A 27,983-nucleotide genomic window follows, 5' to 3' on the forward strand; every position below is an offset into this window, starting at 1 on the left:
GTGTCTTTGTGCTCTTCATTTGTGAAATTCCTCCCTCTCGTCCCCAGTGGCTGGTTGATGAGCAGTATGGGGACTCAGGTGGGGCAGGCTGCTGCACCCCTCTGGTCCTCAGTTCCTCCTCTGGAGATGTGGGGTGTCTTGGTTCCTCCAGCTCTGACGCAGGGGCCAGGCTACCCACCCCCCAAGGAGTCCAGGACGGCTCCTGGCCAGCCGGCGGGAAGGACAGGGGCTCAGGCAAAGTCTGGTACTCATGTTTATTGGAGGTCAGCTGGAGTGAGGTTTGGAGGCAGGGTCACTCCTCGTCATGCATTTTTTGCTGAGAAAGAATAAAAGGTGTGAGGGAACAGGAAGGAAGGGTGTGGGGAGAAATCTCCAGGGCTTTCAGGGGCCTAAGGGAGATGCCCTTAGGGGGAGAGGCTCAGGCCTTGGGAATCTTGGGGTCCCCTTTAGAGGTCTTTGTGGTATAGGTGGGGTGGGACTGGACTTTCTAAGGAGGTTCCAGCCTGTACGGGGCTTGTCTGAGCAGGAGGGGGATGCCCAGATGTGGGGGGTGCGGGACCCTCAGGACTAACCACATACAGGATGCAGTGCCCACTCTGGGGGCCACTGATGTTGGGGCTGTGCTGCCATGGGGGTGAGTAGCAGGGCCTGGGGAGGGACCCACCTTGGCGCCGATGTCGCGGCTCTTGGCCCGCAGCTTGTTGACCTGGGACTCGGCGATGTCCGCCCGCTCCTCCGCCTCGTCCAGCTCGTGCTGCACCTTGCGGAACTTGGACAGGTTGGTGTTGGCCTGTTCCTCCTGTGGGGGTTCAGGGGGATGGGAGGATGAGGTGAGGGGGTGCCCAGGCTCCTAATCCAGGGGCTCGCTGTCATCTATCACCCATGTTCCTGCAACAAAAGTGTCCTGCTTCTGGCTTGGCACCCTCCACAGACTTACCCAGTGCTCAGAATCCAGGCTACCCACTGCCCAAAAGGAATCCCATGCTGCCTGGTCCCCGCCCTCAGAATCCAGCTTGACCGCCCCTGTCCAACTGCTACCCTGACAGACGCTCCCCCACCCCTGGGGGGTCCTGCACACGTATGCTCATCAGCAACTCACGTCCGCACCTCTGTGCTCACCCAATGTCTTCCCCACCGTGCTGTACCTGCTCAGGCCCCTTTCCAGGCCCAGTTCCCCTGCCACCATCCAGCTTTCAGCACTGGCTGGCCCTGCAAGCTACATTGGCAGCTGCACTGCCTTCTCTTGGGCTCACTGGTACATGGATTATAAGTAGCTTGTGGGTAGGTCCTGGGTCGAATAAGCTTTGCTTTTGTTAACTCAGGAGTGCCTGCCACAGCTCTGAGTTTGAGAGTTAAAGTGAACAGCAATCCCTCCGTCCGGGTCCACTGGGGTGGACGCTTGTCGGCTCTGACACATAGGAAGTAGAGAAAACCATGAACTCACCGCCTCCTCAGCCTGGCGCTTATAGGCCTTGACCTTCAGCTGCAGCTTGTCCACCAGGTCCTGCAGCCTCAGCAGGTTCTTCCTGTCTTCCTCCGTCTGGGGGCAGATGGGTGGAGGAGGCCAGTTTGGGGGAAGGAGCAAGAGCAATCATCTTTCCCTCCCTCACGACCCCATTCTCTTCCCATGCCTCAGCCGCCCCTCCCTCCCATGGGCCAGGCCGAAGAGGTTGTGCACAAACTTCATCTCTGATGAGACTTATAGGCCAAAGGTCTCACAACAGGATCTAAAAAGCAAACAGGGCTGTGGCCCTGAGGTAAGAAACAGGAGAGGCTTGGAACCAAACGGGATTTCTTCATTTGATAATGTGGAGACATCAGGGCTGTTCCAGATCTAATCCGGAGCACCACAGATGCTCTCAGCAGTGGGTCTAGAGTGACCAGAGAGGACCCAGGAGGAAAGCAGAAAGAAGGGATTATCATAATCCATATCATTCTAATTATCACAACCCAGTATGTATTGTTCTGGGTCAGGTATTGAGCACCAGGATCAATGGTTCCTATGTCGCTTGATCACTCCTGATCACTGCTTCTGCTAGGATGCTATTTCTATTTACACCCACACAACACACCTGCAGTTCTCCATTTGTACCTCTTTCCCATGCCTCTCATATCCAGCTGTCAAAATGAACCAACACCTCTTTTTTTTTGTCCTTCCTGCCCAGGCATATTGGAAAGTAAGAACAAAAGCCCTGAGCTATGCAGATGGAAGGCTTAGAACATTCTGGAATCTTCTTTCTCTAAGGCCTTCTATCTGTTGTCCCAGAAGTTCCATGGAAGATCTGAGTCTTTTCCATCCCTGATTTTATCACTAAATGCCACACAACGCCCCTGCCTCTAAGGCTGGTGGAAAGATGCCTTGGACGGTTCTGAAGCCTTCATGGTAGCACTTCAGGTTATTAAACATCTGGGAAAATTCTGGTTCAGGAGCTTTCAAGAAGTAGAAGCAGATTCTCCCTTTGCTAAAAAAAAATTCATAGACTCAAGCCAACTTGTCTTCAGAGAATGTGAAAGAAAACTAATCCCAAGACAGCTTTTCAAGAGGCAGGTGGCAGGAGGGCTCTGCGTGGGGCCCATGTGGGTCAGGAGGTGGGGCAAGGGATACGTTTTCACGTCTACTTCTAAGGGCGTGGCCACAGCGCCCGCACCTGGTACGTGAGCTCCTTGATGCGCCGCTCGCTCTTCCTCATGCCCTTGACCGACTCCACGTTACGCTTCTGCTCGGCCTCCAGCTCGTTCTCCAGCTCCCGCACCCGGGCCTCCAGCTTCTGCAGCTGCTTCTTGCCGCCCTTGAGGGCGATCTGCTCCGCCTCGTCCAGCCGGTGCTGCAGGTCCTTGATGGTCTGCTCCATGTTCTTCTTCATGCGCTCCAGGTGTGCACTGGTGTCCTGCTCCTTCTTCAGCTCCTCCGCCATCATGGCGGCCTGCAAACGGGAGAGAGTGTAAAAGAACAGGGCCTGGGGCGGGGGGAGCCTCTTCTTTCCCATAAGAGTCACCTCTTTCTCATTCTGACATTTGGTCCTGGAGGCCCTCAAGCCCACAGAATGGCAGAGTCACTGTTGTTACAGCACAGTGCCCTGGCCTGGACCCAGAGCCCCTGTTTGAGTCTTTCAGGGAGGCAGGAAGGTGCAGTGACTCACATCCGTGATGGCCTTCTTGGCTTTCTCCTCGGCATTCCTGCACTCCTGAACTGCCTCTTCCACTTCTGATTGGAGATGAGTCAGATCTGACTCCATTTTCTTCTTCTGGTTGATAAGGCTGGTGTTCTAGATAAGGGTAAAGAAAACTGTTGGATGTATATACTTTTGTTACATGATTCTACACCTTTATCCAGAGAAAATTAGAACTAGTCATTTTTTTAAAAAGTCTTGCTTTTAGTATTTTCCTTGTTTTGTACCTGCTTTCTTTTTTTCCAATGAAAATATATGTACTGTAGACATTATGTAAAATGACTCAGCTCTGAAGACTTCAAGCAGGAAAGAGTCTGTAGTTCTACTCCTGAGCTCTTTAGTAACATGTCTACGTAGGGGAATGAAAGGAAATTCCAAGGAATCCCTCCCTGCAGGGAGTTCCAAGAAAAACAGGTACAACTGTTTTAAAAGGACTGTATCCTGGAAGAGATTGTAGTTATAGAAAGAATGTAATGAGGTAAGGAAGAGAGGATGACGTCAGTGGGTGATGTCATTCCCATATGTATTAGATTATGGAACGGAATTCCACAGGACAGTGCAATAAGATGGACATAAAAACTCATTGCTGAATATAGCTGAAAACAGTGTATATGGGATTGCAGAAAAATGGTGCTCTGCGGAGAATCTGACTTGCAAATATATGTGTGTGTTAGTCGCTCAGTCGTCCAACTCTTTGTGACCCCATGGACTGTAGCCTTAAAGGCTACTCTGTTCATTAATTGTCCAGGCAAGAATACTGGAGTGGATAGCTATTTCCTTCTCCAAGGGATCTTCCCGACCCAGGGATGGAACCTCGGTCTCCCACATTGCAGTCAGATTCTTTACCGTCTGAGCCACAAGGGAAGCTGTCTTTAAACTCCAAAAGTCCCATTAATAGAGCAAATTGAGGCTGGCTTTTACGTTTAGACCCCTTTCTCAAGGTAGTAGTTCTGCAGCCATGACTGACAGATGTAAGTTGGTCCAAGAGATGAAATAATGTATGATCCTGGCTGGACATACGCTTTCTCTGGGCATCTAGTTCAGAACATTGCCAGACATCCTATCTCTGGCCTTCAGCGGGTTTCCCCTAGCTTCCTCACCTGCGAGTGCAGCAGCTGCACCCGCTCGCTGGTCTCGATCAGCTCCTGCTCCGCCAGCTTCCGGGACCGCTCTGTCTGCTCCACCACGGCCCGCAGCTCCTCCAGCTCGGCCTGCAGCAGGTTGTTACGCCGCTCCACAATGGCGATGTTCTCCTTCAGGTCGTCGTTGGCACGGACCGCGTCGTCCAGCTGGATCTGGGTGTCCTGCCAGGGATGGGGTGATGTGGGAAGGCCCCTATCAGGGCCTCCATTTGGGATCTGATACACCCTTCCCTATAGTCACAAAGCTCGTGTTAACCTCAGGAGACACGTTCAGGTCTCCAGGCCCACAGGCGGGATTGGTCCAAAACATGCTCCAGGGCCTGATCAGTTCTCCTCCTTCAAGCCTCCAAATCCAGGAGGTTGGTGCTCCCCATGCTCTCGTATTTGTTAGCCCAGGACCCTTTCCTCCGGCCTTCACCATTCCTGTGAGCAACCTGACTTATTCCTCTCTGAGAGCCCTCACTTCTTTTACCTTCAGATGGGCTTGGGCAACTTTCAGGTGCTTCTGGGCCTCTGAGGCTATCCTGTTAGCCTGGCTGAGCTGGATTTCCATCTCGTTGAGGTCGCCCTCCATCTTCTTCTTCACCCGCAGGGCCTCGTTGCGGCTGCGCGTCTCCGCGTCCAGGGAGGTCTGCAGCGAGTCCACCACCCGCAGGTGGTTGCGCTTGGCCTGCTCCATCTCCTCATCCTTCTCTACCAGCTTCCGCTCAATCTCTGCCTTGATCTGGTTGAACTCCAGCTGGGCCCGGAGGATCTTGCCCTCTTCATGCTCCAGGGAGGCCTGGAGGGGAGAGGGACCAAAGTAGGCAGTCAGGGCATAGGGCACGTCAGGGAGGGAGGCCGAGAGGGTTCAAGGTGTCAGCTGGAGACAGCGAGGCAGGACCTGCATCCCAGGCCATGTGGGTGCTGTGGGGGAGGACATGCTGGATACCCTGGGGTTCCTTCATCAAGGAAATGTTTTGACCTCACAATTGCCAAGATGCTCCAACATTAATATTGCATGATCCTGACCCATCTAAAATATCATAGAAAAAGGAAGGATTTCTACAACTACAAATTCAAATGTTTCTCTTTGTTTCCCAAGTCCCTCACCCTATAGTGAAAAAAGTCAGAAGCCCCAAATCTCAGGGCTATCCCTGTGCTGTGCTATACTGTCACTGTCGTGTTTGACTCTCTGATCCCATGGACCTTAGCCTACCAGGCTCCTCTGTCCATGGGGATTCTCCAGGCAAGAGTACTGGAGTGGGTTGCCATGCCCGCCTTCAGGGGATCTTTCCAACCCAGGGATTGAACCCAGATCTCCCGCATTGCAGGCAGATTCTTTATCTGAGCCACCAGGGAAGTCCCAGGTTCTTAAAAATGAACAGTAAACAATGGCTAATATATATTGAATTTTTAAGTGCGTTACCTCGTTTAATAATAGTCATGCGTAAAAGATCCAACTAGTCAATCCTAAAGGAAATCAGTCCTGAATATTCATTGGAAGGACTGATGCTGAAGCGGAAACTCCAATACTTTGGCCACCTGATGTGAAGAACTGACTCATTTGAAAAGACCCTGATGCTGGGAGGGATTGGGGGCAGGAGAAGGGGACAACAGGGAATGAGATGGTTGGATGGCATCACCGACTCAATGGACGTGGATTTGAGTAAGCTCTGGGAATTGGTGATGGACAGGGAAGCCTGGCATGCTGCAGTCCATGGGATCGCAAAGAGTTGGACACGACTGAGTGACTGAACTAAAAATCTTATGAGAGTATGAAAGTGTTAGTCACTCAGTCTTGTCCAACTTTTTGTGGCCCTATGAACTGTAGCCCACCAGTCTCCTCTGTCCATGAAAATTTCCAGGCCAGAATACTGGAGTGGGTAGCCATTCCCTTCTCCAGGGGGATCTTCCTAACTCGGGGATTGAGGTACGTACAATTAATGCCATTTTACAGATGAGAAAACTGAGGTACAGAGAGGTTAAGGAACTTGCCCAATGACACAGTGGAGGTCCTCAAGCCAAGTTTCAAACTCAGATCTGTTTGACTCTGGAGCTGACACTCCCACCCCGTGTGAGGAGTTGTTATGATGGCCAGGTTTCAACTTTATAAACCCAGTGGGAAAGAAAAATCCATGATCATGCTGTGGCATTTTCCTCTGTGCAGACTCTGGCTTTGGAGGTAGTAGTGGGTACTGGGTATATGACTTCGGACTAAGAAAATGATCTCATAGAGTTTGTCTTCGGTCAGCATCACCCCCAGGTGAGGGAGAGTAGGGGGTCAGAGACAGGAGGGTGATGGTAGGTGGGTAGGAGAGGGTCAGAGGCAGGGGTCCAGGCAGAGCCAGGCCCTCACCTCGGCCTCCTCCAGGGCCGACTGCAGCTCCAGCTTTTCCACCTCCAGCTGCTTGCGGACCTTCTCCAGCTCGTGCATATTCTTCCCTCCTTCTCCCAGCTGCTCAGTCAGGTCGGAGATCTCCTCTGTGGGAGGGGTGGGCGGCTCAGTCGGGGGCTGCCTGCTCCAGGGCGGGAAGGCCTCGAGGAGCTGCGGGGCGGTGCCACGTACGGACCCTCCCTGCCCCGCCCCTCCCGGCCCGAGCCCGCACCCTGCAGATTCTTGTTCTCGCGCTTGAAGGTCTCCAGATGCTCCAGGGACTCCTCGTAGGCGTTCTTGAGCTTGAAGAGCTCGGTGCTGAGGGAGCGCGCCTCCTTCTGCGAGGACTCCAGCTCCGACTGCGACTCCTCGTACTTTTGCTTCCACTCGGCCAGGATCTGCGGGGACCCAACGGACGGAAGAGGCTCAAGGGGCAGCCCCGGCCCCACCTCCGGGACCCAGGTGCCCCTCCTAGGCCCAGCCTCCCCTAGCCTCAGCCTCCTGCGGGGATGTTCCTGACTCCCGCCTGCCGGCCTGCTCTGTCGCCTGGCTGTGGCCCGCAGCCCGGGCCCACCTTGTCGAAGTTCCTCTGCTTCTTGTCCAGGGCGGCGGCGGCCGCGTTGGAGCGCTCCACGTCCACCATCAGGTCCTCGATCTCGTTCTGCAGGCGGTGCTTGGTCTTCTCCAGCGAGGAGCACTTGGCGTTGACGGCCTCGACGGCTTCCTCGGCGTCCTGCAGCCGCTGGGCCAGCTTCTTCCTGCCCAGGGTGGTTGGGTGTGTGTGTGTGACTCTACCTGGAAACGGTGGTGCCTTGGGACCACCCCTCCCAGAACTGCCAGATGAGAAGAACCAGGCCCCTCCCCACAGCTCCTTGGGATGCTCTGGAAGTCCACCTTCCAGGGAGCCAAGGCTGCGTGTGAACTGATTCTCCTCCCTACCCGCGGTGGCCTCTGGGTGGCAGTCTCCACCCCTCCCCACCCAGGCTGATCGGCGGTAGCTCCTCTGACCAACAAGCTTTTTGCTCGTCTTATACGTGAGCATCAGGTATAACCCGGGCCAAAAGCTCGCCCGTCACAGGAAGTGAGTTGGGGCCAGCCAGGGGTCACTCAAGAGTGCAGGATCCAGGCTCCCTCCCAAGCACCTCTGTTGCCCACCACATTTCTCCCCACTTCCTGTCTGCCTTTTTAAATCTGCCTCCCACGCCCACTCTGCCTGTCTCCACCAAGGTCCTCTTGCTCCTTCCTCTCTTAGAATTGGGGTGGGGCGCTGCCAGGGACTCACTTGGCCTCCTCCAGCTCCTCGGTCCTCTGGATGGCGTCCGTCTCGTACTTGGTCCTCCACTGGGCCACCTCTGAGTTGGCCTTGGACAGGACGCGCTGTAGCTCGGCCTTGGCCTCAGTCTCCTCCTCGTACTGCTCCCGCAGCAGGTCACAGTCATGCCGGGCTGACTGCAGTGCGTGAGCCAGGGCATTCTTCGCCTGGGAGGGGCGGAACCAGCAAGTGGGCTCAGCTTCTGGGAAGGTGGGAGGGAAGACCCTCTCCCCATTTTTCGGATCTTTTCGTATCTATGACCTTGAATCAAATCCCAGCCTCCTTCAGGGTGAGAGGGCTGGTGTTGTGGAATCTCAACATCATGAGGTACCTTCCCAGTTTGCCCACCTCGTCCCACATAAGAAAGGAGGGGGACTTCCCAGGTGGTCCAGTGGCTAAGACTCTGTGCTTTCCGTGCAGGGGGCCTGGGTTTGACCCCTGGTCTGGAAACTAGATCTACATGCCATAGCTAAGAGTTCACATGCCACAGCTAAAGATTCCACGTGCAAAAAAAAAAAAAAAAAAAGATTCCCTATGCCGCAAGTAAAGATGCCTCAACTAAGACCTGGTGCAGCCAAATAAATAAGTTTTTTTTTTTTTAAGGGACGGAGTGATGTTTGAATGTGGCTTAGCTGAAGAGTAGAAGAACCTGGCCTGAAAGTCTTTCTATTTCGGAGGCCTATCTGTAGTCTCCAGCCTCACTCCAGCCTCCATTCCTGAGGTTGGTTGCCCAGGGTGGCTCTCAGTCCTGTCCACTGCCCACACGGCTGGCCTCACCTTGCCCTCCTCTTCCAGCTGCCTCTTGAGGTCCTCCAGCTGCTGGGTGTAGGACAGCTTCCCTCGGGTCAGCTGGGAGATCAGTGCCTCCTTTTCCTCCAGCTGCCGGGACAGCTCACCTGCAGGTGGGAAGGAGGGTTTGTGGGCTAGGGAGGGGGGCAACTGATGCTCTGCCCCGGGGCAGGCACAGGCCTGGTGAGGGGCACCCACCGTTCTCGGTCTGCAGCTTGGCTCGCTGGGTGGAAAAGTCATTGAGGGAGCGCTGGGCCTCTTCTAGCTTCGCCCGGTACTCATTGGCCTGGTCCTCCAGTGTCCGGGACATCTTCTCCAGGTTGGCCTTCAGACGGTATGGGACACGGGAGAGGTGAATGTGGGAGGGGTTGGGTGGATTGGAGGAAAGGTGGGCCAAGGTGGGGGAGGACACAGAGGTGGGGGGATAGGGGAGGCGACGGGCAGGGCTAGAGGGCCACAATCTGAAGAGGGTGCATGAATTAAAGAAGGGAGAGGTGGTGAGGAGATGGAGACGCAGAGGGAGGGCAAGGTGGGTGCAAGGGTGAGACGGAGAGAGACCAGAGGGTGGTGAAGGGAGTGAGAATACGAGTGATGGCAGAGAGACGAAGTGGAGGGAAGGTACCCTGCGAGGCGGTGAGGGAGGAGAGGGTGAGGAGAGGAGAGCCAGGCCCACCTTGGCCTTGATGATCTGCTCCATGTTGGACGTGACGTCGTCCAGCTCCAGCTTGAACTCGCTCTTCTCCTTCTCCAGCTTCTGCTTCACGCGCTGCAGGTTGTCGATCTGCTCGCCCAGCTCAGCCACGCTGTCGGCGTGCTTCTTGCGCAGGGCGGCTGCCGTGGCCTCGTGCTGCAGCGTGGCCTCCTCTAGGTCCCGCCTCATCTTCTGGAACTCAGCCTCGCGCTTCTTGTTCATCTCGATCTGCACGGACGTGGCCCCGCCGGCCTCCTCCAGCCGCTCGCTGATCTCCTCCAGCTCCCGGGACAGGTCTGAGCGCAGCTTCTCCACCTTGGCCCGGGCGGTGCGCTCAGCCTCCAGCTCCTCCTCCAGCTCCTCTATGCGTGCCTAGGCAGGACACGGGGGGCTCAGACCCAGCACCTAGGCCCCTCCATTGGAGCCCCCTCCCAGGGCTCTAGAAGGCTGTTGGCCAAGATGCCCAGGTCCTGCGGAGCAGTGGTTCCCACCAGGGGACATTCTGTGCCCCAGAGGACAGTTGAAAAGGTCTGGAAACATTTTTGATTGTCATGACTTGGAGAGGAGGTGTTGCTACTGGCATTTAGTGGGCAAGGCCGGGGAGGCTGCTAAACATCTGATAACGCACAGACTACCAATAAGAATTTGGGTGAAGCCATACTTTTAAGGCATTTCCTGGAGGGGCATCTCAGACCCAATCTGAGCATCTCTCGCCCTGAATCCTGAGAATCTGTGTTCAGAGAGGGATCTTGAGATCCCCTGAGATCCTGAATCTCAGGAATTCCACAGATTCACTAGACTCTGCTAATGATAAGACAGGAAAGCTGGTGATTGTGTTTTACAAATATTTACAACAAAATGCCTCAATTAAAAATTTTTATAATCTTCTGAGTTAACTACCAAGTTCTAATCAGCCTATTCCTCGAGCTCTGGAGCTTACTGTATTTACGCCCATGGCTGGATTCCAGCTTGATTGTTCCCTTCCAGGCCAGGAGGGTGCTAGCAGGATGCCCTCTTTTGTATCATGTTCCCACCTCATTTTTTTTGGCCTTAGCCTTGGCCCATCTACCTTTTGATCTATTGTCTGACTAGCCAGGAGCAAAAAGGAGGTTTGAAAGTGAAAGTGAAGTTGCTCAGTCGTGTCCGACTCTTTGCGACCCCATGGATTGTAGCCTATCAGGCTCTTCAGTTCATGGAATTTTCCAGGAAAGAGTACTGGAGTGGGTTGCCATTTCCTTCTCCACGGAATCTTCCCGACCCAAGGATCGAACCCAGGTCTCCCGCATTGTGAGCAGACACTTTACCGTCTGAGCCACTAGGGAAGTCCAAAAGAGGGAGGATTGGTGGGGTCCTTTCATCTGTGGTTATGGGGGCTCCTGGGAGCAGGAGAGACAGGACCACCATACCTCTGCTCCCAGGATGGGGCAAGAGCTTGGACAGGAAGAAGAAGGAGCCACAGTGCATTGCCAAGATCGGATGAGGATAATACACTGTTGTTCTGGGTCCAAGAGGCTGCCCAAACCTAGGGTAGAAGAACCTGGGGATGCTCTGGCTAAAACCCAGAAGGGGCATCCAAGAAGATGGGAAGTAAGAGCATCACTGAAGGCAGGCCAGCCCCTGAGCAGCCCCCAGAGGAGAGGAGTGGAACTGTGTTCACGTGTCACTTGCGGCCTGGACCCTCAGCCTGAATGCGGAGGGGATATTGGCCCTCTCCACCAGCTGTGATCTCTTCAGGAAATGAGGGGGTCAATAGCTGAGTCCCCTTGGCCTAGGAGTCACTGTGTCCAGATGTGGTCATGCAACTTTGAAATGAGGAAGAGAGTACCTGCCTCCCTTGCCTCCAGGGTTCTTCTGACAAACACAGGACTAAAAGCACATTAAAATTCAGGGTGCGTGAAAGGCAAGGGAGACTTTGGCTGTTAATTCAGTCTCCTCCTGCAGAGGGATGAGAAAGCCATGGGCAGACAAAAGAACATCTTCTTGCAAGGGGCTGGCTGACTTCTGTAACCTGAGCTATACTAAAATCACATGTATACATAGCCTCCTGGTTGACAAAGTGGGTTCCTATACAGTATCTCTTCCGGTCCTCTGCAAGGCAGGGGTCATTAGTCCCATTTTACAGATGAGAGGAGAATCTGAGGTGCAGGAGGAGAAGTGACTTGCTCAAGGTCTCAGGAGTTGACTCAAGTGCTCTGTGGGGATTCAGCCCCCGTTAGTGGCAAGGCAAGTACCTGGGAAGAATAAGAACAGAGCTCCCCATGAGAAGGGGCTCCATGAAGGCTTTTCTCACCCCCATGAGGGGAAAGAAGCACCGAAGGAAGGGTTAGAAGAGAACCAAGCCCTACCAATGGTCCCAGGGCAGAAAGGCCACTGGGCTTCCCTGGTGGCTCAGATGGTAAAGAATCTGCCTGCAATGCAGGAGACCTGGTTTCAATCCCTGGATTGGGAAGATCCCCTGGAGGAGGGCATGGCAACCCACTCCAGTATTCTTGCCGGGAGAATCCCCATGGACAGAGGAGCCTGGCGGGCTACAGTCCATGGGGCCACAAAGAGTTGGACATGACTGAGCGACTAAGCACGAGAAAACCCATTAGGCAGAGTATAGCTCAGCAAGAGAAGCTGTTTTAGTTAAGTGTGATCCCCACCCACCTCCCCAGATAGCCCAGATGAAATAAGACATTATTGGTCTAATGGGGGAAGGCTGATGTTCCCAGGTGCCTGGAAGTCAGGGCTCATGGGGCCTCTGGGTAGCTCAGAGTTCTAGATACTGTCTAGAACCCTAAGCAGCTCCTGCAGTCCCAGCTGTCTCACCGCCATTGAGCTCCCCGGTGGCCGCACCCAGAAGAACCTCACCTGGTTTTCCTTAAGTTTCTTCTGCAGCTGAAGGGCCAGTGCCTGCTCATCCTCAATCTTACTGTTCAGCTGATTAATGTCAAACTCCTTCCTGGAGAAGAAGGAGGGGACAGGAAGTTTTCTTTTCTCTGCCCTCATCCTCTCCTCCTGCCTCTGCATGCAAGGACCACTCCTCTCCCTCTGGCCCCCAAGAGTGAAGGCAGGGGAAGGGCTGTGGTTGACCTGCTTGCTCCCGCTGTGCCCTGGGCAGCCTTGGCCAGAGGCTGTGCAGCACCCTGAGCTCTAACCCTCAGGCAAGACACCCCCAGGGCCCCTCCCGGCCTCCGTACGCTCCTACTTCTTGAGCTTTTCTTCCAGCTGCAGTTTGTCATTGTCTAGGTCCATGATGCTCTCCTGGGTCAGCTTCAGGTCACCCTCCAGCTTCCGCTTAGCTCGCTCCAGGTCCATGCGTACCTTCTTCTCCTGTTCCAGGGATCCCTCCAGCTGGTGGAGAAAGTAAAAATGAACAAGGTGTAGAAAACCTGAGGTCCACAATACATCCCCTCTGCTCCCTTCTAAACCCAAAGTCCGGTGGGACTGGAAGTCAAGCCAGCAGAATCATCCCGGCAGACATGAAGGACTCAGAGACCCAGCCTAGTGAAGAACTGTAGAAAGAAAGGGGCTTTCACAGGTGGCTCAGTGGTGTAGAATTCGCTTGCAATGCAGGAGCTGCAGGTTCAATCCCTGGGTCAGGAAGATCCCCTGGAGGAGGGCACGGCAACCCACTCCAGTATTCTTGCCTGGAGAATCTCATGGACAGAGGAGCCTAGTGGGCTACTGTCCATAGGGTCACAAAGAGTCAGACACAACTGAAGTGACTTAGCATGGACAGCAAGAAAAGCACCCCGGGTGGGATGGAAATTAGTTTTAGGGATGGAAATTAGTTTTAGGGATTGCAAACCCCTTGCCATTGGCGTTGCCTGCAAAATCCTGACCTGAGAGAGACAAAGGAAGCATGGTTGTTCCTACTCACATCATCCACCTGCTGCTCCAACTTGACTTTAGACTTGGTCAGGGTGTTGACCTTGTCCTCCTCAGCCTGAAGGTCATCCAGGGCCTGCTGGTGGGCTTCTTGCAGAGCTTTCTTCTCCTTGGTCAGCTTGGCAATGATCTCATCCAGCCCAGCCATCTCCTCTGTCAGGTTCTTCACCTGTTGACCAAGAACCCCATCCCCTCTAGGGTCAGACATCACCAACCTGGAGACATCTATGGAGACCTCCAAAGCCAAGGGCCAGGACCACACTCAGGTCCGAGGATCCTGAGACTTGGTCTGGATTCAAAGGGAGCTGCCCTCACCTTGTTCTCTGTTGCGTGCTTCTCCTTCTCCACCTTGGCCAGTGTCAGCTCCAGGTCATCAATGTCCTTCTTGAGCTCAGAGCACTCATCTTCCAGCTTGCGCTTCTTGGCAGTGAGCTCAGCGTTCATCTCCTCCTCGTCCTCCAACCTCTCAGTCATCTCCTTCACCTTTGCCTCCAGCTGGATCTTGTTCTTGATCAGCTGGTCACAGCGCTCTTCCGCATCATTCAGGTTGTCTTGTTCCTGAGAGAAGAGGACAGACAGGAGAGCTGGTGATGAAAGAGAGGAGAGATCCAGAGTCTTAAAGAGAGCTGAAGCTTGGAGACTCATAGTCCCTGATGACGAGATGGGTTAGGATCCAGGGGAGGGGGAAAGAGAGATGGTCTTACCGCCTGCACTTGGAGCTGCAGGTCGTTCTTCTCCTGCAGCAGGGACACCATCTTCTCCTCCAGCTCCTTGCGCCGAGCCTCCGACTTCTCCAGTGTCTCTTTGATGCGCCCAAACTCCTCCTTCATGTTGGCCATCTCCTTCTCAGTCTCTGCACTCTTCAGCAGTGGTTTGATCTTGAAATAGAGCTTCATCCAGGGCCAGTTCTTGACCCCCATGAAGGCCCGAATATTCCACTGGATTACCAGCAGGGCATCCCTGGCAAAGGAGCATGGAGGCAGGGAGCCGCACTGTGAAGGAGCACTTTCCAGTCATAGGGCCAGCTGTACTGGGATCCCAGCACATCTGAACAAGTGTGTGGGCACCTGAGGGCAGGAACCTGCTCTGGCAGGCTTGATAGGCAACCCCACCCCAACATTACCACACTGAACGTGGAGTTGTCAATAAATGTTTATTAATTGATCAATTCAACAAAAGGGCAGTTTATATCTTCCTTTCTGGGGCAGTAGTAGCTATGGAAGCGACCAATTATAGCACCTCTACTGTGTTCAGTGTTTCTAATCTCCTAAGAACCTCAAATATGTTAAGAATATGGTATTTTCCATTTAAGAATATATATAATGTATGTGTAAGTTATGAAGAATGAAGCAAAATGATTTATCTATGAAGTCATCACCCAGACAAGAAGTAGAGCATTGCCTTCATTGATTCTACTAGTAGACTACACTCCATCCCCTTTCCCGTCCTTTCACCAAAAGTAGTCACTACCTTGAATCTTGTGTTTCTCATTTCTTAACTCTTTCAAAAATATTTAAACCATATGTGTATGTATTTTTAAACAATGTGTGTGTGTGCTCAGTCACTTCCAACTCTTTGCGACCCCATGGATTGTAGCTTGCCAGGCTCCTCTGTCCATGGAATTTTCCAGGTAAGAATACTGAAGTGGGTTTCCATTTCCTCCTATGAGGTATCTTCCCAACCCAGGGAACTTCCCTGGGTTGGTGGGTCTCCTGTGCACCTCCTGCATTGCAGGAGGATGCTATTTTAAAATTATTACTGAGTTTTATAAAAATTGCATCACACTATACGTATCCTTCTGTGACTTGCTTCTGTTAACCCAGCAGTATGATTTTAAGGCTCAAATTTGTACCATGTAGTTATAGTCCCCTCCTTTTCATTACTTGATAATATTCCCCAAATAAGTATGCTACTGTTTACCCGTTCTCCTGCAGATGAAAATTCAAATTGTTTCCAGATCTTTGCCATTTTGACCAATGCTGCTATAAAGATTCATTTTTGTCTTATGTTGTGAACACATGCAGGTATTTCTTTGTGGGAATGCACTCAGGAGTGGAAAGCTATGTAACTGTTCAGCTTTCAAAGAAAATGATAAATTGTTTTCCAAAGAGATTGCACACATTTCCCTGGTGGCTCAGACAGTAAAGATTCTGCCTGCAATGTGAGAGACCCCAGTTTGATCCCTGGATCCAGAAGATTGCCTGGAGAAGAAAATGGCAACCCACTCCAGTATTCTTGCCTGGAAAATCCTATGGATGGAGGAGCCTGGCAGGCTACAGTCTAGTGTTTTAAAATGGTATCTCACTGGAGTTTTAATTTTCATTTCCTACAGGGAATTTTCTTTTTTTAAAAAGAACTCAAAATGAGACCCAGACTGGTCAAGTCACTTGTCCAGACCAGCTAGTAAGTGATGGAGCCAGGATTGAACTTAGGTCTTTCGGCCCACACCTCTGGGCTCTGCTTGTCTACCTCTTACATTTCTGAGAGTGTGTCTCCCTTTCCCTTCAGCCTCACCTGCGCTCCAGGATCTTCTTGAACTCAATGCGCATGAGCTGACCCCGGGCTTGGGCCTGGATGCGGGTGATGATGCGGCTCAGCCTCTCGTCCCGCATCTCCTCCAGCAGTCCCAGCAGCCCCGCCTTGAAGAACACCTGGGGGCAAGGGGTAGAGCCAAGGGGGCCACAGCCTCAGAGAAGGGTAGCCAAGGTGGAGGGAGAGTGTGGGAGACCCTGGCTGAGCTTCCCAGGGCCCCATCACCTGCATACCCTAGACCTGGGAGTGAAATGTGAAAAACAAGACAGAAAAGAAGCTGGGTCCCAACTCTTGGTTGACACGGGAAGCCAGGAGTCAGGGTCTGCCTTCCGAACTCAGCTGTTCCACTCAGTGTGGCTGGGTATCCTACACCTCCACCCTAAGGGCCTCCAGACTCACCTTGGTGTGGCCGAACTTGTACTGGTTGTGGTCAATGTCCAGGGAGCCCAGCAGCTTCTCTGTCCCTTTCCTGCTATCAATGAACTGACCCTCGGGGATGGCCGCTGGGTTCAGGATGCGATACCTGGAAGGAGGTGCCTGGAGTTACCCACGTTCTGCACTGATTTGCTCTGCCCACAGAATCAAGGGGCTTCCCTGGTGGCTCAGACAGTAAAGAATCTGCCTGGAATGCTGGGGACCTGGGTTCGATCCCTGGGTCGGGAAGATCCCCTAGAGAAGGGAATGGCTACCCGTTCCAGTATTCTTGCCTGAAGAATTCCGCGGACAGAGGAGACTGGCAGGCTACAGTCCGTGGGGTTACAAAGAATCAGACACAACTGAACGACTAACACTTTGTCATAGAATCTGAGACCAGCTGCAGACTCCTCTCCCCACAAGGCTGCCCAGGGTTTCTCTGTTCCCTGAGCCCTGTGGCACCCCAGTACCCACCTCTGCCTGAAGTCCCCGTAGAGGATGCGGTTGGGGAAGCCCTTCCTGCAGATGCGGATGCCCTCCAGCACGCCGTTGCAGCGCAGCTGGTGCATGACCAGGGGGTTGTCCATCACGCCTGCAGCAGGAAGGGAGAGGCAGGGGGTCAGCCTCAGGACAAGTGGATGCCAAATGCCCTCTCCAGACTAGAGCCTTGTGCGTCGCTCACCGGGAGCCTTCCGTTCATTGGGGATGATGCAGCGCACAAAGTGAGGATGAGTGGTCCTCAGGTTGGTCATCAGCTTGTTCAGATTCTCCTGGAGGCAGATGAGAAGTGGAGGTCAGGAGCCACAGTGACCATCCCTTTAGTCCTGACCCCGGGCCCTAGACAACCTGTCACCAGAGCCCTCTAAGGGATTGGGAGGTGATATATAACTTATGATGTGAATTCAGGCTTGTGTAGAATTTACATGCCAAAAACAACGACATAACTCTAGCTTCTTTTCTCCCCAGACTCAGAGCATCAGGTTAAGGGTGGTGCAGACAAAATGCTCTGGGCTGGGTCTGCCCACCACAGGTCTGTTGGTATCTCTGGGCCCTTCTTACCCGGTGGAGGGCTGACACTGTCTGAAATGATGAACCCTTTTTCTTGCCTCCTTTGCCTTTACTGCTGTCCCCTAGTAACAAGAGAAGGAATGATGAACCAGGGCTTGAAATCAGAGACCCTTTGAGCAGGGGCAGGGCTCTGCTGCTCACTAGCTGTGTGACTTTGGACAATTTATCTCCAAGTCTCCGTTTTCCCACGAGGAGGAGAGTCATTCCCTTTAAATGGTATAGAGAGGATTAGAAAAGATCAAAGTTTCATGCTGCCTCTCCACTGTTTGGCACACAGTAGGTCTTGAAATAACATTAGTGCTTTCTCCTCCCTCTCTCTTCTAACCTCCCACACCATGCTTACATTTTTCCACTTTCTTCTTGTATTTTACCCTCCTCATTTCAATCCACACCCTTTCTCTTCCTTCTCTGAAGGGGAGGCTCATCTGTTCTACCGTACATTCACTGAAGCTCTACACATTCACTGCGGCCTCCTGCAGAGGATGGTTCTATGCCAGGCCTGCTGCAGTGATGCGGGTGCCTTTGGTACCGATCTTCAGTTGCTCTGAGTCTTGAAGAGGCGCAGAACACGTATACCAACATCCATAACCCAGAGGGGAAAATCACACTCCCACAGAAACGGCACAGATGGGCTGCTGTGGGCTCTCTTGATGTCCCCCTCTTATGGCTCCCTCCTGCCTTTATTTTTTTAATTTAAAAAAAGTATATATATATATATATATTAAAATTTGGTTGTGCCAGTCTTAGTTGCGGCATGTGGGCTCTTTAGCCGCAGCACGTGAACTCTTAGTTGAGGCATGCGGTACCTAGTTTCCTGACCAGGGATCGAACTCCCAACCCCGCCACTGGGAGCATGAAGTCTTAGTCACTGGACCACCAGGGAAGTCTCCCTCCTGCCTTTGGAATCACGTGCTTTGAAGCAGTGGGCCCCTGGCCCCTTGCACCTCCAGAACTGCTCTGGCAGTGGAGGGCTGCCCTCTTACCGACATCAGCGGAGGCATACGAGGAAAAGAGCGTGGCCATGAGCTTGAGGGAAGACTTCTGGTACAAGCCCACCACTGTCTCGTTGAGCGGGTCTTTGTTCTTCTCCAGCCAGCCTATGATGTTGTAGTCCACCGTGCCGGCGTAGTGGATCAGGGAGAAGTGAGCTTCCGGCTTCCCCTTGATGTTGCGTGGCTTCTGGAAGTTGTTGGACTTGCCCAGGTGGTTGTCGTACAGCTTGGCCTTGAAGGTCATGTCGGTGGCCTTGGGGAACATGCACTCCTCCTCCAGGATGGACATGATGCCCATGGGCTGAGGGGGGAGAGGAGAGCGTTACTGGACGCATCCCCAGGCTTGCAGAATCCCACACCCCGATTGAGGAGAAATTGCAGCTGTGTATCTGGCAAGCCATAGAGAGCCCGTGCTGCCACCTCATGTCCTGGTACAGGAAGCCAACATTCCTGACGTTAACCTAAATCTGAGTACGTTCAGATCTGGCCTAGGGAACCTCTTCCTGCCCCAGTGGCCCCAAAGAAGAGCCCTGTACTCCCAGTCCCTACCCCCAGGGCTCACAGCACAGCCCCTTCTTCCTGGATGTCCCTGCCCCAGAGCGGGATGAGGACAGGACAGAAGGGATGGGAGGCGCCAGACTGCAGGGCAGGGCAGGCCAGACCTGTGCCTGTATGTCAGGGAACGGTGTTCCAAGGAATGGTTAGAGGGATTCAGGTTCTGCACGATGTCCTGCACTTCAGAAAGTGTAGCAGTTTTTGACTTTTCCTGGGACAGGGATCCTACTGAGAATTTGGTGAACCCCAAGATTTCCTCCCCAGAATTTGTGTACACACATACTTGTGTATGCACCACCCCCCACCAGTCCACACATATTTTTCCATACAATCTCAGGGGAATCCGAGGCCTCCAGAAGATCACTAGGCAAAGCTTGTGGGGGGAGGCCCCTATTTCTGACTGGTCGTGGCTGGGCTGGGGGACCATCAGTTGCTGTGGGCTCTGCCTCCCTCCGCAAAGGCTCACTGAAAGCAAGTCAGGACAAGGAGTGTCCTCTGAGGAAGCTCCATAGACAAGAGGGCCTGAAGACAGGCTTATCCTCAGCCAACTGGAAGAGTATAGGAAGCCAATGTGTCTAGTTTCAGCCTAGGTCCTTTCCACGAATGATGCTTCTCATGGGGCGTCAGAGGGGCTAGGAGTCTCCTCCTTCACTGCATCTCTCTCTTCAGGTCCACCATATGGGACAAAGTCCTGAGTGCTGGGAGAGAAGGAAAGGCTGGACCTGTGTATGCCCACAGTGTCACAGTGAGGGGAAGCAGGGCCTGGAGGGAGGCTGGGGGATCTGGGGACTAGTTTCCTGGGTGTAGAGGGATAGGGCTGCCACTTCGTCTGGGATGGCAGGTGCAGGGACCTGGGTGGAGGGGCCGAGGCAGCACCTTCTCGATGAGGTCGATGCAGGCCTGCAGGTCCATGCCGAAGTCGATGAACTCCCACTCGATGCCCTCCTTCTTGTACTCCTCCTGCTCCAGCACGAACATGTGGTGGTTGAAGAACTGCTGCAGCTTCTCGTTGGTGAAGTTGATGCAGAGCTGCTCGAAGCTGTTGAACTGCAGGGTGGGGACGGGGAGGAGTGGATCAGGCAGGCAGGGGTCTGTGGCCCGAGGGGTCGGCCCAGGGCTGCGTCCAGCCAGGCAACAGGGAGGGAGCACCCCCTGAAGACACATGGCTGTCTCCACCCCTGGGGAGCCTTCCCCGGGGCTGGCCTGTAGTTGGCTTGGCCAGCGGTGGCTGCCTGTGTGAACCAGTGAGTTCCCGTTCTCCCGGGCCTGGGGCTCCCCACTCACATCAAAGATCTCGAAGCCGGCGATGTCCAGGACGCCTATGAAGTACTGGCGAGGCTGCCTGGTCTCCAGAGTGGCGTTGATCCGCGTCACCATCCAGTTGAACATCTTCTCGTACACCGCCTTGCCCAGCGCCCCGATGGAGTAGTACACCTGCTGGACATTCTGCCCCTTGGTGACGTACTCGTTGCCCACCTTCACCCGAGGGTGGCACAGCCCCTTGAGCAGGTCGGCTGAGTTCAGCCCCATGAGGTAGGCGGACTTGTCAGCATCTGGTGGAGAAAGAAAGGGATAAACAAGCACTTTCCATAGACTGTCCTTCACTGCTCAGGGCCACTAGGTCCTAACCCTCTCATTAAACAGCTGCAAACTGAGGCCTGAAGGGCACAGGGCTTGCCATGGTGACACAGCCATTGTGTGCCTGAGGCCCCTCCGTCACCCCAGACTTCCCACCACCCTGCCTGCTCACCTCCATCTTTACATCTCCTGCATGTCTCTGGACCCGGCCCAGTGCCAGCACAGCTGTAGCCGTGTCCCCTGCCCTCATGCATCCTCTCCTCTCTCAGGGCAGGGACTGTGGCTGATGATGTCCTCTGCTTCTTGCTGTCTTTGTCCCCAGTCCCAGGATCTAGCCCAGGACTGGGCATGCTCTACAGTGAATCTATGTGTCCATCAAATTGACTCGCTGGGAAATCAGGGTTCCTAACAGTGTGTGGGTCAGCCCACCAACCCTCAGCTCTCCAAATGTGCTATCCAGCATACGAACTCTATTTGTGTGTGTGTGTGCATGCTCAGTTGTGTCTGACTCTTTGCAACCCTATGGACTGTAGCCCACCAGGCTCCTCTGTCCATGGGAGTTTTCAGGCAAGAATACTGGAGTGGGTTGCCATTCCTCCTCCAGGGGATCTTCCCAACCAAGGGATCGAAGCTGCAGCTCCTGTGTCTCCTGCACTGGCAGGTGGATTCTTTACCACTGAACCACCTGGAAAGCCCCATGATCTCTATTTAGAGGAGACTTGCTTGGTTTAATTTTGAGAGTTTTTATGATAACTGGTGACATGCTATTGTGAAACTCAGGTTTGGCACTTGATCTAGATAGATACAGAGAAGGGATCCTTGAAGGTAGGTCAAGAGGAATATTCTCAGGCATTTCTCCAGCCCTGTTTACACCTTCACATCTACTTCTCAAGGGATTCTCGAATCAGCCTCAGAGGGAGCTGGGAAGGGCTACTGCTCCATTCCACTGAGGCGGAAGCTGAGACCCAGTGATGTGGGTGATGTGCCAATGCCCAGAGCTGTGTCCTGACCCCTGGCCTCCTGTCTCCCAGCAGAATATGGCAGGGAGCCTGTGGGGAGCTCTCCTGAGGGCGGGCACTCTCACATACACACTGCCTTAGTGACGGGGATACTCAGAACTCCGGTCCGTGCTTTCCTGGGCCTGGCGGAGTCTTGGGCACAGGAGGAAATCTCTCCATTTCACTTCTGCTCGGTGCAGCTGGGGTTGAGAAACTAGCGGGACTGTGAGGTGCCTCCTGTCTTCCCACTTCTCCCATGTCTCTGCCCTCGCCCACCCATAAGCCTCAGGTCCTCTCGGATCCAGCCTGTTTGGGATGGAGGGTGGTGTCTGGCTAGGTTATAATAGAACAGAAAGCCTCGAGTCTAGATCAGGTGGGGAGAGCCCACCATGGGAAAAGGCACCACCTTCCGACCACCTGCTTCTGCTTTGGGTTTCCTCCCACTTTCTATATTGTGGTCCTAACATTGCTGCTGTGAATGCTGCTCCTTAAGAATCACTGAAAGGCACCCCGTTTGGACATGGCATGGAGGAGACTCTGCCCCCAGAGTGCTGTCCCTGCACGAGAGGCAGACCCGCTGCCCCCCAGGCCTTCTCAGCCTGCCCTCCTGTCCTCGAACCTTCCGTGCCGTCCGGCTCCGCCTGTTCCTCCCGCTGCTTCTGCTTGAACTTCATGTTTCCGTAGTGCATGATGGCGCCTGTCAGCTTGTAGACACCGGCTTTCTCCTCAGGAGTGAAGCCCAGCACATCGAAGGCGTTCTGGGGCAGGGCGAGAGACACAGAGTGGGTGATGGGGCGGGTGGCCCAGGAGCCCCCGGAGCCCTCCCACTGCCTCCTCACTCACATCTGTGGCCATGAGCTCCTCAGAGTCGTCGATGGAGGGCACGGACACCTCCCCCTGAGACACGAAGGCGTAGTCGTAGGGGTTGTTGGTGACCAGCAGCATGTCTGTCCAGGCGAGGGGCAGGGCCAGGGACAAGGGGACAGGAGTGGGGCGCAGTGAGGGAAGGGGTGGGGAGAAGGGAGGAGCGGGAGCAGGTAGAGAGGAGGACAGTCAGCAAAGGCCAAGGGAAGGATCCAGAAGAAAAGGAAAAGTGGGTGATGGGGACATGGGGAGAGAGGATGGTGGGGGGTGACAGGTGGAAGAGGGGGAGACAAACGCAGAGGAGAAGGAGAAAAGAAGTAAAGGGGAGGAGAAAGAAGACAAGGAAGGGTGTGAATAGGAGGCAAGAGTTGACACAGGTGGGTCCAAGGTGGAGGAAGAGAAAGGTACCGGGCAGATGGAGGGAGGGGACAGGTGAGCAGGGGGGCGGGGCGGGTGAGGAGGAGGAGGGGTCCGCCCTGCACTGCTGGGCTTGCGGGGGGTGCCAGGGGCAGCAGGGACCTCTGACGGGGCTCACCCAACAGCTCTGGCTTCTTGTTGGACAGGATCTGGTAGAAGATGTGGTAGTTCCTCTCAGCCTTCAGCTGGAAGATCACCCGGGACTTCTCCAGGAGATCTGGAGTAGGAGAGGCGAGGGGAGGGCAGGTGGGAAGGAAGAGAACCAATCAGCGAAAGGGTGGAGGTCAGGGGAGAAAGGCTGTCATGACAAGTGGAGAGAGACAGGGGAAGACTGGGTTTAAAGAGAAAAGAATGATAAAGCCGGGAGACTTTATCTAAAGTCAGAGACAGGAGATGGAGGGGAAATGTCGACAGAAGATGGCACCCAGCGAGGAGTGAAGGCAGAGGTGAAGGACTCGAGGAGGGGGCCAGGCTCCCTGCATACTCACAGGTCTCTATGTCTGCAGAAGCCAGCTTTCCAGTGGCTCCAAAGTGGATCCTGATGAATTTTCCCTGGGGGTAGATGGGACAAAGAGTGAGGGAGGGGGCTAGAAGAGACAGATGGAAATCCTGGACCTCAGTGCAATCCAGAATGCCCTGGATGGTTTTGGAAATGTAAATGATTTCCCTGGAGCCCCAGTTTAGTACCATAAACAAAATAGAATGCATCCTGTTTGTGCCTCTGATATGCTCTCACATCATCCTCCCAATAACCAGCAAGGTAGAGACTACTACCTCGGTCTCACAGATGAAGGACCTGGGGCTCAGAGAGGGTTGGGAACTTGCTAGACAGATGGAAGGCTGGGGAATTGGCTCAAAAGCCCTGCTGTCCTCCTTCCAGCTCTTCCACTTACAGCGTGGAAGAGCTTTGGGAACAGTCATAAAAAAAATATAGAATGTGACCCAAGTCAGCCTGATGACTTGGTTCTGCAACGAACAGCTCTGGTGGCTCTGGGTCTCTTTTCTTGAGTTCTCAGAACTCAGGGGCCAGGTTGAGTAGGGAGGGTTTGAGTGTGCATGTGTGTTACTTGATATCCCAAAACCAAATGCAGGATGGTCAGCCACGTGTGGAGACTGTTGGCAAAACTGCACCTCCACCCCCTTTTTTCATCAATGCTGCATGAAGCCTGTGGGCAGTGGTCAGGTGCACTCACGAAGCGGGAGGAGTTGTCATTCCTGACGGTCTTGGCGTTGCCGAAGGCCTCCAGGGCGGGGTTGGCCTGGATGATCTGGTCCTCCAGGGTGCCCTGCAGAGGGGGCAGAGCGTGGGGCTTCACCTCCAGGTGGTGCTGGGGAGGGTGGGGGTGGAGTGGGATGGACTGCTGGTGGTCTGCAGCTCGAGAGGGCCATATTCAGACCTCAGAGCATGTCTCCTGCCGGGAAGGTCTCGGGCACTGGGCTCAGGGATGCTGTCTGCACTGTTCCCCAGGGCAGGGCTAGGGGTCATCTGGTCAGCCTGCCCCCTAACCCCCTCTGTTGAGCCTGCAGCCCACCTCGTACCTTGTTTGCATTGACATTGTCCTTCTTGCCACGGTCACCTATGGCTGCGATGCTGGCAAAGTACTGGATGACACGTTTTGTGTTCACAGTCTTCCCTGCCCCGGATTCTCCACTGGAGGCAACAGGGACCCATCAGAACCCAGATTCCCAGTTTTCCATTTGAAGCTCAGCACTGCACCCTCTTCCCTCAGAGTACCAGCCATCGAATCTCCTCCCCCAGGGCCTAGCTCCTTGCAGAATCTGCCCATCACCGTAGGTCACTCTGGCTCTCCTCAGAGAGCCCAGCTCCTGGCAACCACAGCCTTCAACCATCTCTAGCACCCCAGGAATCAGCCTCGGCCTCCCCCACACCAGGCCCCTCTGTGGATGGGTGCTGCTCACTCACGTGATGAGGATGGACTGGTTTTCCCGATCTGGAAGAGAAAAGAGGAGAGGCAGAGGGGTCAGGGCTCAGGGCCTCAGTCTATGGTGTCGGGCTGAGGGGCCACATGTCAGGGCCGCCAGCCCACCTGTCAGCATGTACTGGTAGGCGTTGTCGGAGATGGAAAAGATGTGGGGAGGAGCCTCGCTCCTCTTCTTGCCCCGGTAGGCGGCCACCACCTCGGCATTGTACACGGGCAGCCACTTGTAGGGGTTGACGGTGACGCAGAAGAGGCCTGAGTAGGTCTGAAACAAGAGACAGGGCAGTCACGAGAAGTTGGAGGGGACAGCCTGGGATGGGCGTGGTGCTAGGCAGAGGCGTCCCTGGTTATGCCAGCTGGCTCCTGTCTTCCTGCAGCTAACCAGGGATTGGGAGGGAGCAGAGGGAGAGTTCCAGTCCCCTCCCCTTGAGAAAGTTGCCCTGGCCGACTTTGGACCCCGTGCAGAAGACTCCCCGCCGTGTGTAGGGCGCACTCACATAGATCATCCAGGCTGCATATCGCTCTTTGAGGTTGAAAAGCACAGCAGGCTCGTGCAGGAAGGTCAGCATGGCCATGTCCTCGATCTTGTCGAACTTGGGCGGGTTCTGCTGCAACACCTCGTCCTCCTTCACGGTCACCGTCTGTGGAGGCGAGGGGCAGTAGGACAGACATTTCTTCCAGGACCCTCTCTAGACTTGCCCACTTACCTCCTCCCAGAACACAGGCTGTGACCTGGCCTTGTTCCCCTGGCTCTTTTCTCATAGTGCCTGGGCCCTACCCCATAGCTTCCTATGACGCCAGATAATTTACCTTCCTGCTCTCTGTCCCTTCTTATGGATTGCCCTAGAGTCCCTGTGTCTTGCCAGTTCCCCAGACTCTGCCCATGAGCATCACCTTTCAGTCCCTCCCTGAGGGTCTGGGGGCAGAAGCTCTCTGATCTTACCCTGACTCTTGGGGGCATGCTTGAGGGCATCAATTGCTAAGGGCAAACCTTGCTGCTGCTGGAGAAACATCTCACCCATCTACTCTACACTCTTCACTGGTCACTGTCAAATGGTTTGACTGCCACTGGCCAGTTTGTCATGCCCTTGCATCATGAGATCCTGTGAGTAGGTATTCCAGCATTTTTTTTACAGTGGAGCAAATGATCAATGATTTGTCAGTATATGGTGGCTGCTAGTGGCAGAGTTGGGGTCATAGTTAAAGTCCCCAGTGGTTGTGGCCTGTTACTGCACACCTCAAGGGGACGAGACAGTCAGCCAGTATAGACAGTCGGACTCGTAGACAGTCAGTCTACCGGGTACACGGTTCAGAGCCACTGCTGTTGACTGGTGGCAGTTCTCACGGCTGGCATGAGGGACCAGGGGCTGTGGGCTTCTGAGTGCTAGTCGTCAGCCCTGGACTGAGCATTCTGCTCAAGAGTTCCTGCTTTGTGCTCATCTGTAAATTTGCTCTTGGTATGGTTGGGGTGCACTGGGAAGAGTTGGTCCGTGGAGAAAACTAAGGCACAGAGTGGAGGGATGCAGGTTTGAGAAGGGAGCTTCATTTGATGCGGTCTGTGCCCTCTTTAGCTACATAACCCATCTGGGGAGGAAACCAGCTGAGGTTCCCTGCCTGCAGCATCCTCCCTGGCAAGGGGTGGGCATCCCTGGGGTGGCCTTGTTACACTTGCTCAGATCCAACAAGAATGGTCAGTTCTCACTCAGATGCTGGGCTACTTGAGGGGAGATCGTCCTGAGCCCCCGCTGGCTTTGGCTCTTTTCCAGAGCCCCTCAGCTGCCACTGCACGTGGCTCCACCCCTGCACCCACCACCCTGTGCTGTGTCCCACGCACCTTGCCAGTCTCTGTCTCGGCAGTGATCTTGCCTCCCTCCCGCGACAGGATCTTGGCCTTGACAAACTCCTCCTTGTCATCTGGCACGAAGCACTCGGTGCGGATGTCGAAAGGCCGTGTCTGGGCCTCCAGTCGCTCCCTCTCTGACTTGCGGAGGTACTGGGCTGCCGCCCCAAAATCAGCCATCTGGGCATCGGTCATCTTGTCGTTCCTCTGCGGCTGAGACAGGAGGGCCCGGGCCTCAGTGGTGGCCTTGCCCTCTGCAGTCCCCATTCCCTGCCCCATCTCCTCACCACCTGGGTCCTGTCACTCCCACCTCCCCAGCTGAGAAGCACCTGGCCTGCCTCCAGCCCTCTCTCGTCCTCTGATATGAGGCTGAAGGGAAATCTGTGAGGGGTTTGCATGGGGTGGAACGGACTGGAGATTGCTAAGGCAAGGTGCTGAGCCACTCAGAGGAGAGACAGGGTCCCCTGGTCCAGCAACCTGGCTTCCAGGAGAAAATTGGGGTGATTCTCACCTGGTGACCTCTTCACAGAGAATCCTGAAGACCCTGGACCATGAGCCACAGAAGTACAGCCGGGCAGAGAGAAGAAGAGACAAGGAGAATGAAGAACAAGGGAGGCAGCCCATGGGGAGAAGTAACCTGCGAGTCTCAAGCCAGAGAGTCAACCGAGCGGGACAGACTTGAAAGGGGCAGTCAGGGGCAGGTGAGAGGCAGAGAGACAGGAAAGAAAGGATGCAGAGTTGGTAAAAGTGCAAGGAGTGGGGTGTGGAATCTGCATTTGAAACAGAGAGATGCAAGGAGATTAGAACACACAGCCAAGAGGGGCAGGAAGAGAGACAGACCAGGAAGTGTGATAGTGACATGTGCTAACAAAAACCAAGAGGAAAAATAAAACTGAGCCACCCGTGGCCGATTCATGTTGATGTATGGCAAGAACCACCACAATATTGTAACCATCCTCCCTTTGAAAACAAAAAACAAAAAACTGGACTGCAAGAGGGAAGCCATCCAAGGAAGGACAAAGGGGAAGAAAGCGTACGGAAGAGACGAAAGCCGGGGAGGCCATGCCGGTAGAAGAAAAGAGGGTTCTGGTTTTCCCCTGGGAACCTCCCCTCCGTCGGGGGCAACTTCCCAGGGCTGGAGCAAGAACCCTCGGGCCTCTGACTGATCTCAGCCCATTCCCTTTGAGATGGGGGCTCCCACCCTGAGCCCCGTACTTACCTGGTTCAGAGGAGTGTCAGCCTGTCCTTGGAGCATGCTCCTTTATATTTTGCTGCCCCCACCCCCTGCCTAAATTTGGAGTCCTTCCGGAGGGACCCTCCCTTCCACCTCTCTCTCCTCCCAGCCCCTCCTCCCTTGATCCCTTGGCTCTGGAGGTGACAAGAGGACACCGGGGCCTCCAGATTTGCCCATGAAAGGTCTGTTGCCCCAGCCCCTCTGGCTCCAGGGCCTTT

At 54.3% G+C, this 27,983-nt stretch overlaps 1 protein-coding gene and 1 long non-coding RNA gene across 3 annotated transcripts; one reads left to right on the plus strand and one right to left on the minus strand.

Moving 5' to 3' along the window:
• Positions 1-240: 240 nt before the first annotated feature.
• Positions 241-27,768, minus strand: MYH6 (myosin heavy chain 6). 2 transcript variants are annotated; one of them, XR_015135178.1, is made up of 38 exons: positions 27,043-27,160; positions 26,526-26,744; positions 25,189-25,332; positions 24,800-24,956; positions 24,676-24,703; positions 24,291-24,402; positions 23,945-24,037; positions 23,240-23,303; positions 22,870-22,968; positions 22,314-22,417; positions 22,090-22,228; positions 20,179-20,447; positions 19,771-19,941; positions 18,331-18,640; positions 17,339-17,409; positions 16,962-17,049; positions 16,754-16,871; positions 16,265-16,388; positions 15,848-15,984; positions 14,038-14,293; positions 13,649-13,891; positions 13,326-13,502; positions 12,651-12,796; positions 12,314-12,404; positions 9,443-9,832; positions 8,968-9,094; positions 8,758-8,876; positions 7,951-8,147; positions 7,243-7,426; positions 6,901-7,066; positions 6,651-6,775; positions 4,785-5,093; positions 4,271-4,474; positions 2,997-3,266; positions 2,649-2,924; positions 1,445-1,540; positions 665-799; positions 241-316 (listed from the first exon to the last, which is right to left on the minus strand). XR_015135178.1 is itself a non-coding variant. In XM_086322439.1 (38 exons), exons 2-38 carry the CDS (start codon positions 26,724-26,726, stop codon positions 293-295), a joined length of 5,820 nt encoding a protein of 1,939 aa, XP_086178565.1. In that variant the 5' UTR covers positions 26,727-26,744; positions 27,043-27,768; the 3' UTR covers positions 241-292. The 2 variants fall into 2 exon arrangements, 1 of the variants encoding a protein (XP_086178565.1); XM_086322439.1 differs by having other exon boundaries at positions 3,141-3,266; positions 27,043-27,768.
• On the plus strand, positions 7,426-9,073 carry LOC147365144 (uncharacterized). Its single transcript, XR_015135179.1, has 2 exons — positions 7,426-7,713; positions 8,584-9,073. It is a non-coding gene; the product is annotated as an uncharacterized LOC147365144 (long non-coding RNA).
• Positions 27,769-27,983: the final 215 nt, after the last annotated feature.

This window comes from Bos grunniens, chromosome 10 (assembly GCF_055505025.1).
Source record: "Bos grunniens cultivar Pamir isolate PY7600 chromosome 10, Bosgru_T2T1.0, whole genome shotgun sequence".
Classification (NCBI taxonomy): domain Eukaryota; kingdom Metazoa; phylum Chordata; class Mammalia; order Artiodactyla; family Bovidae; genus Bos; species Bos grunniens.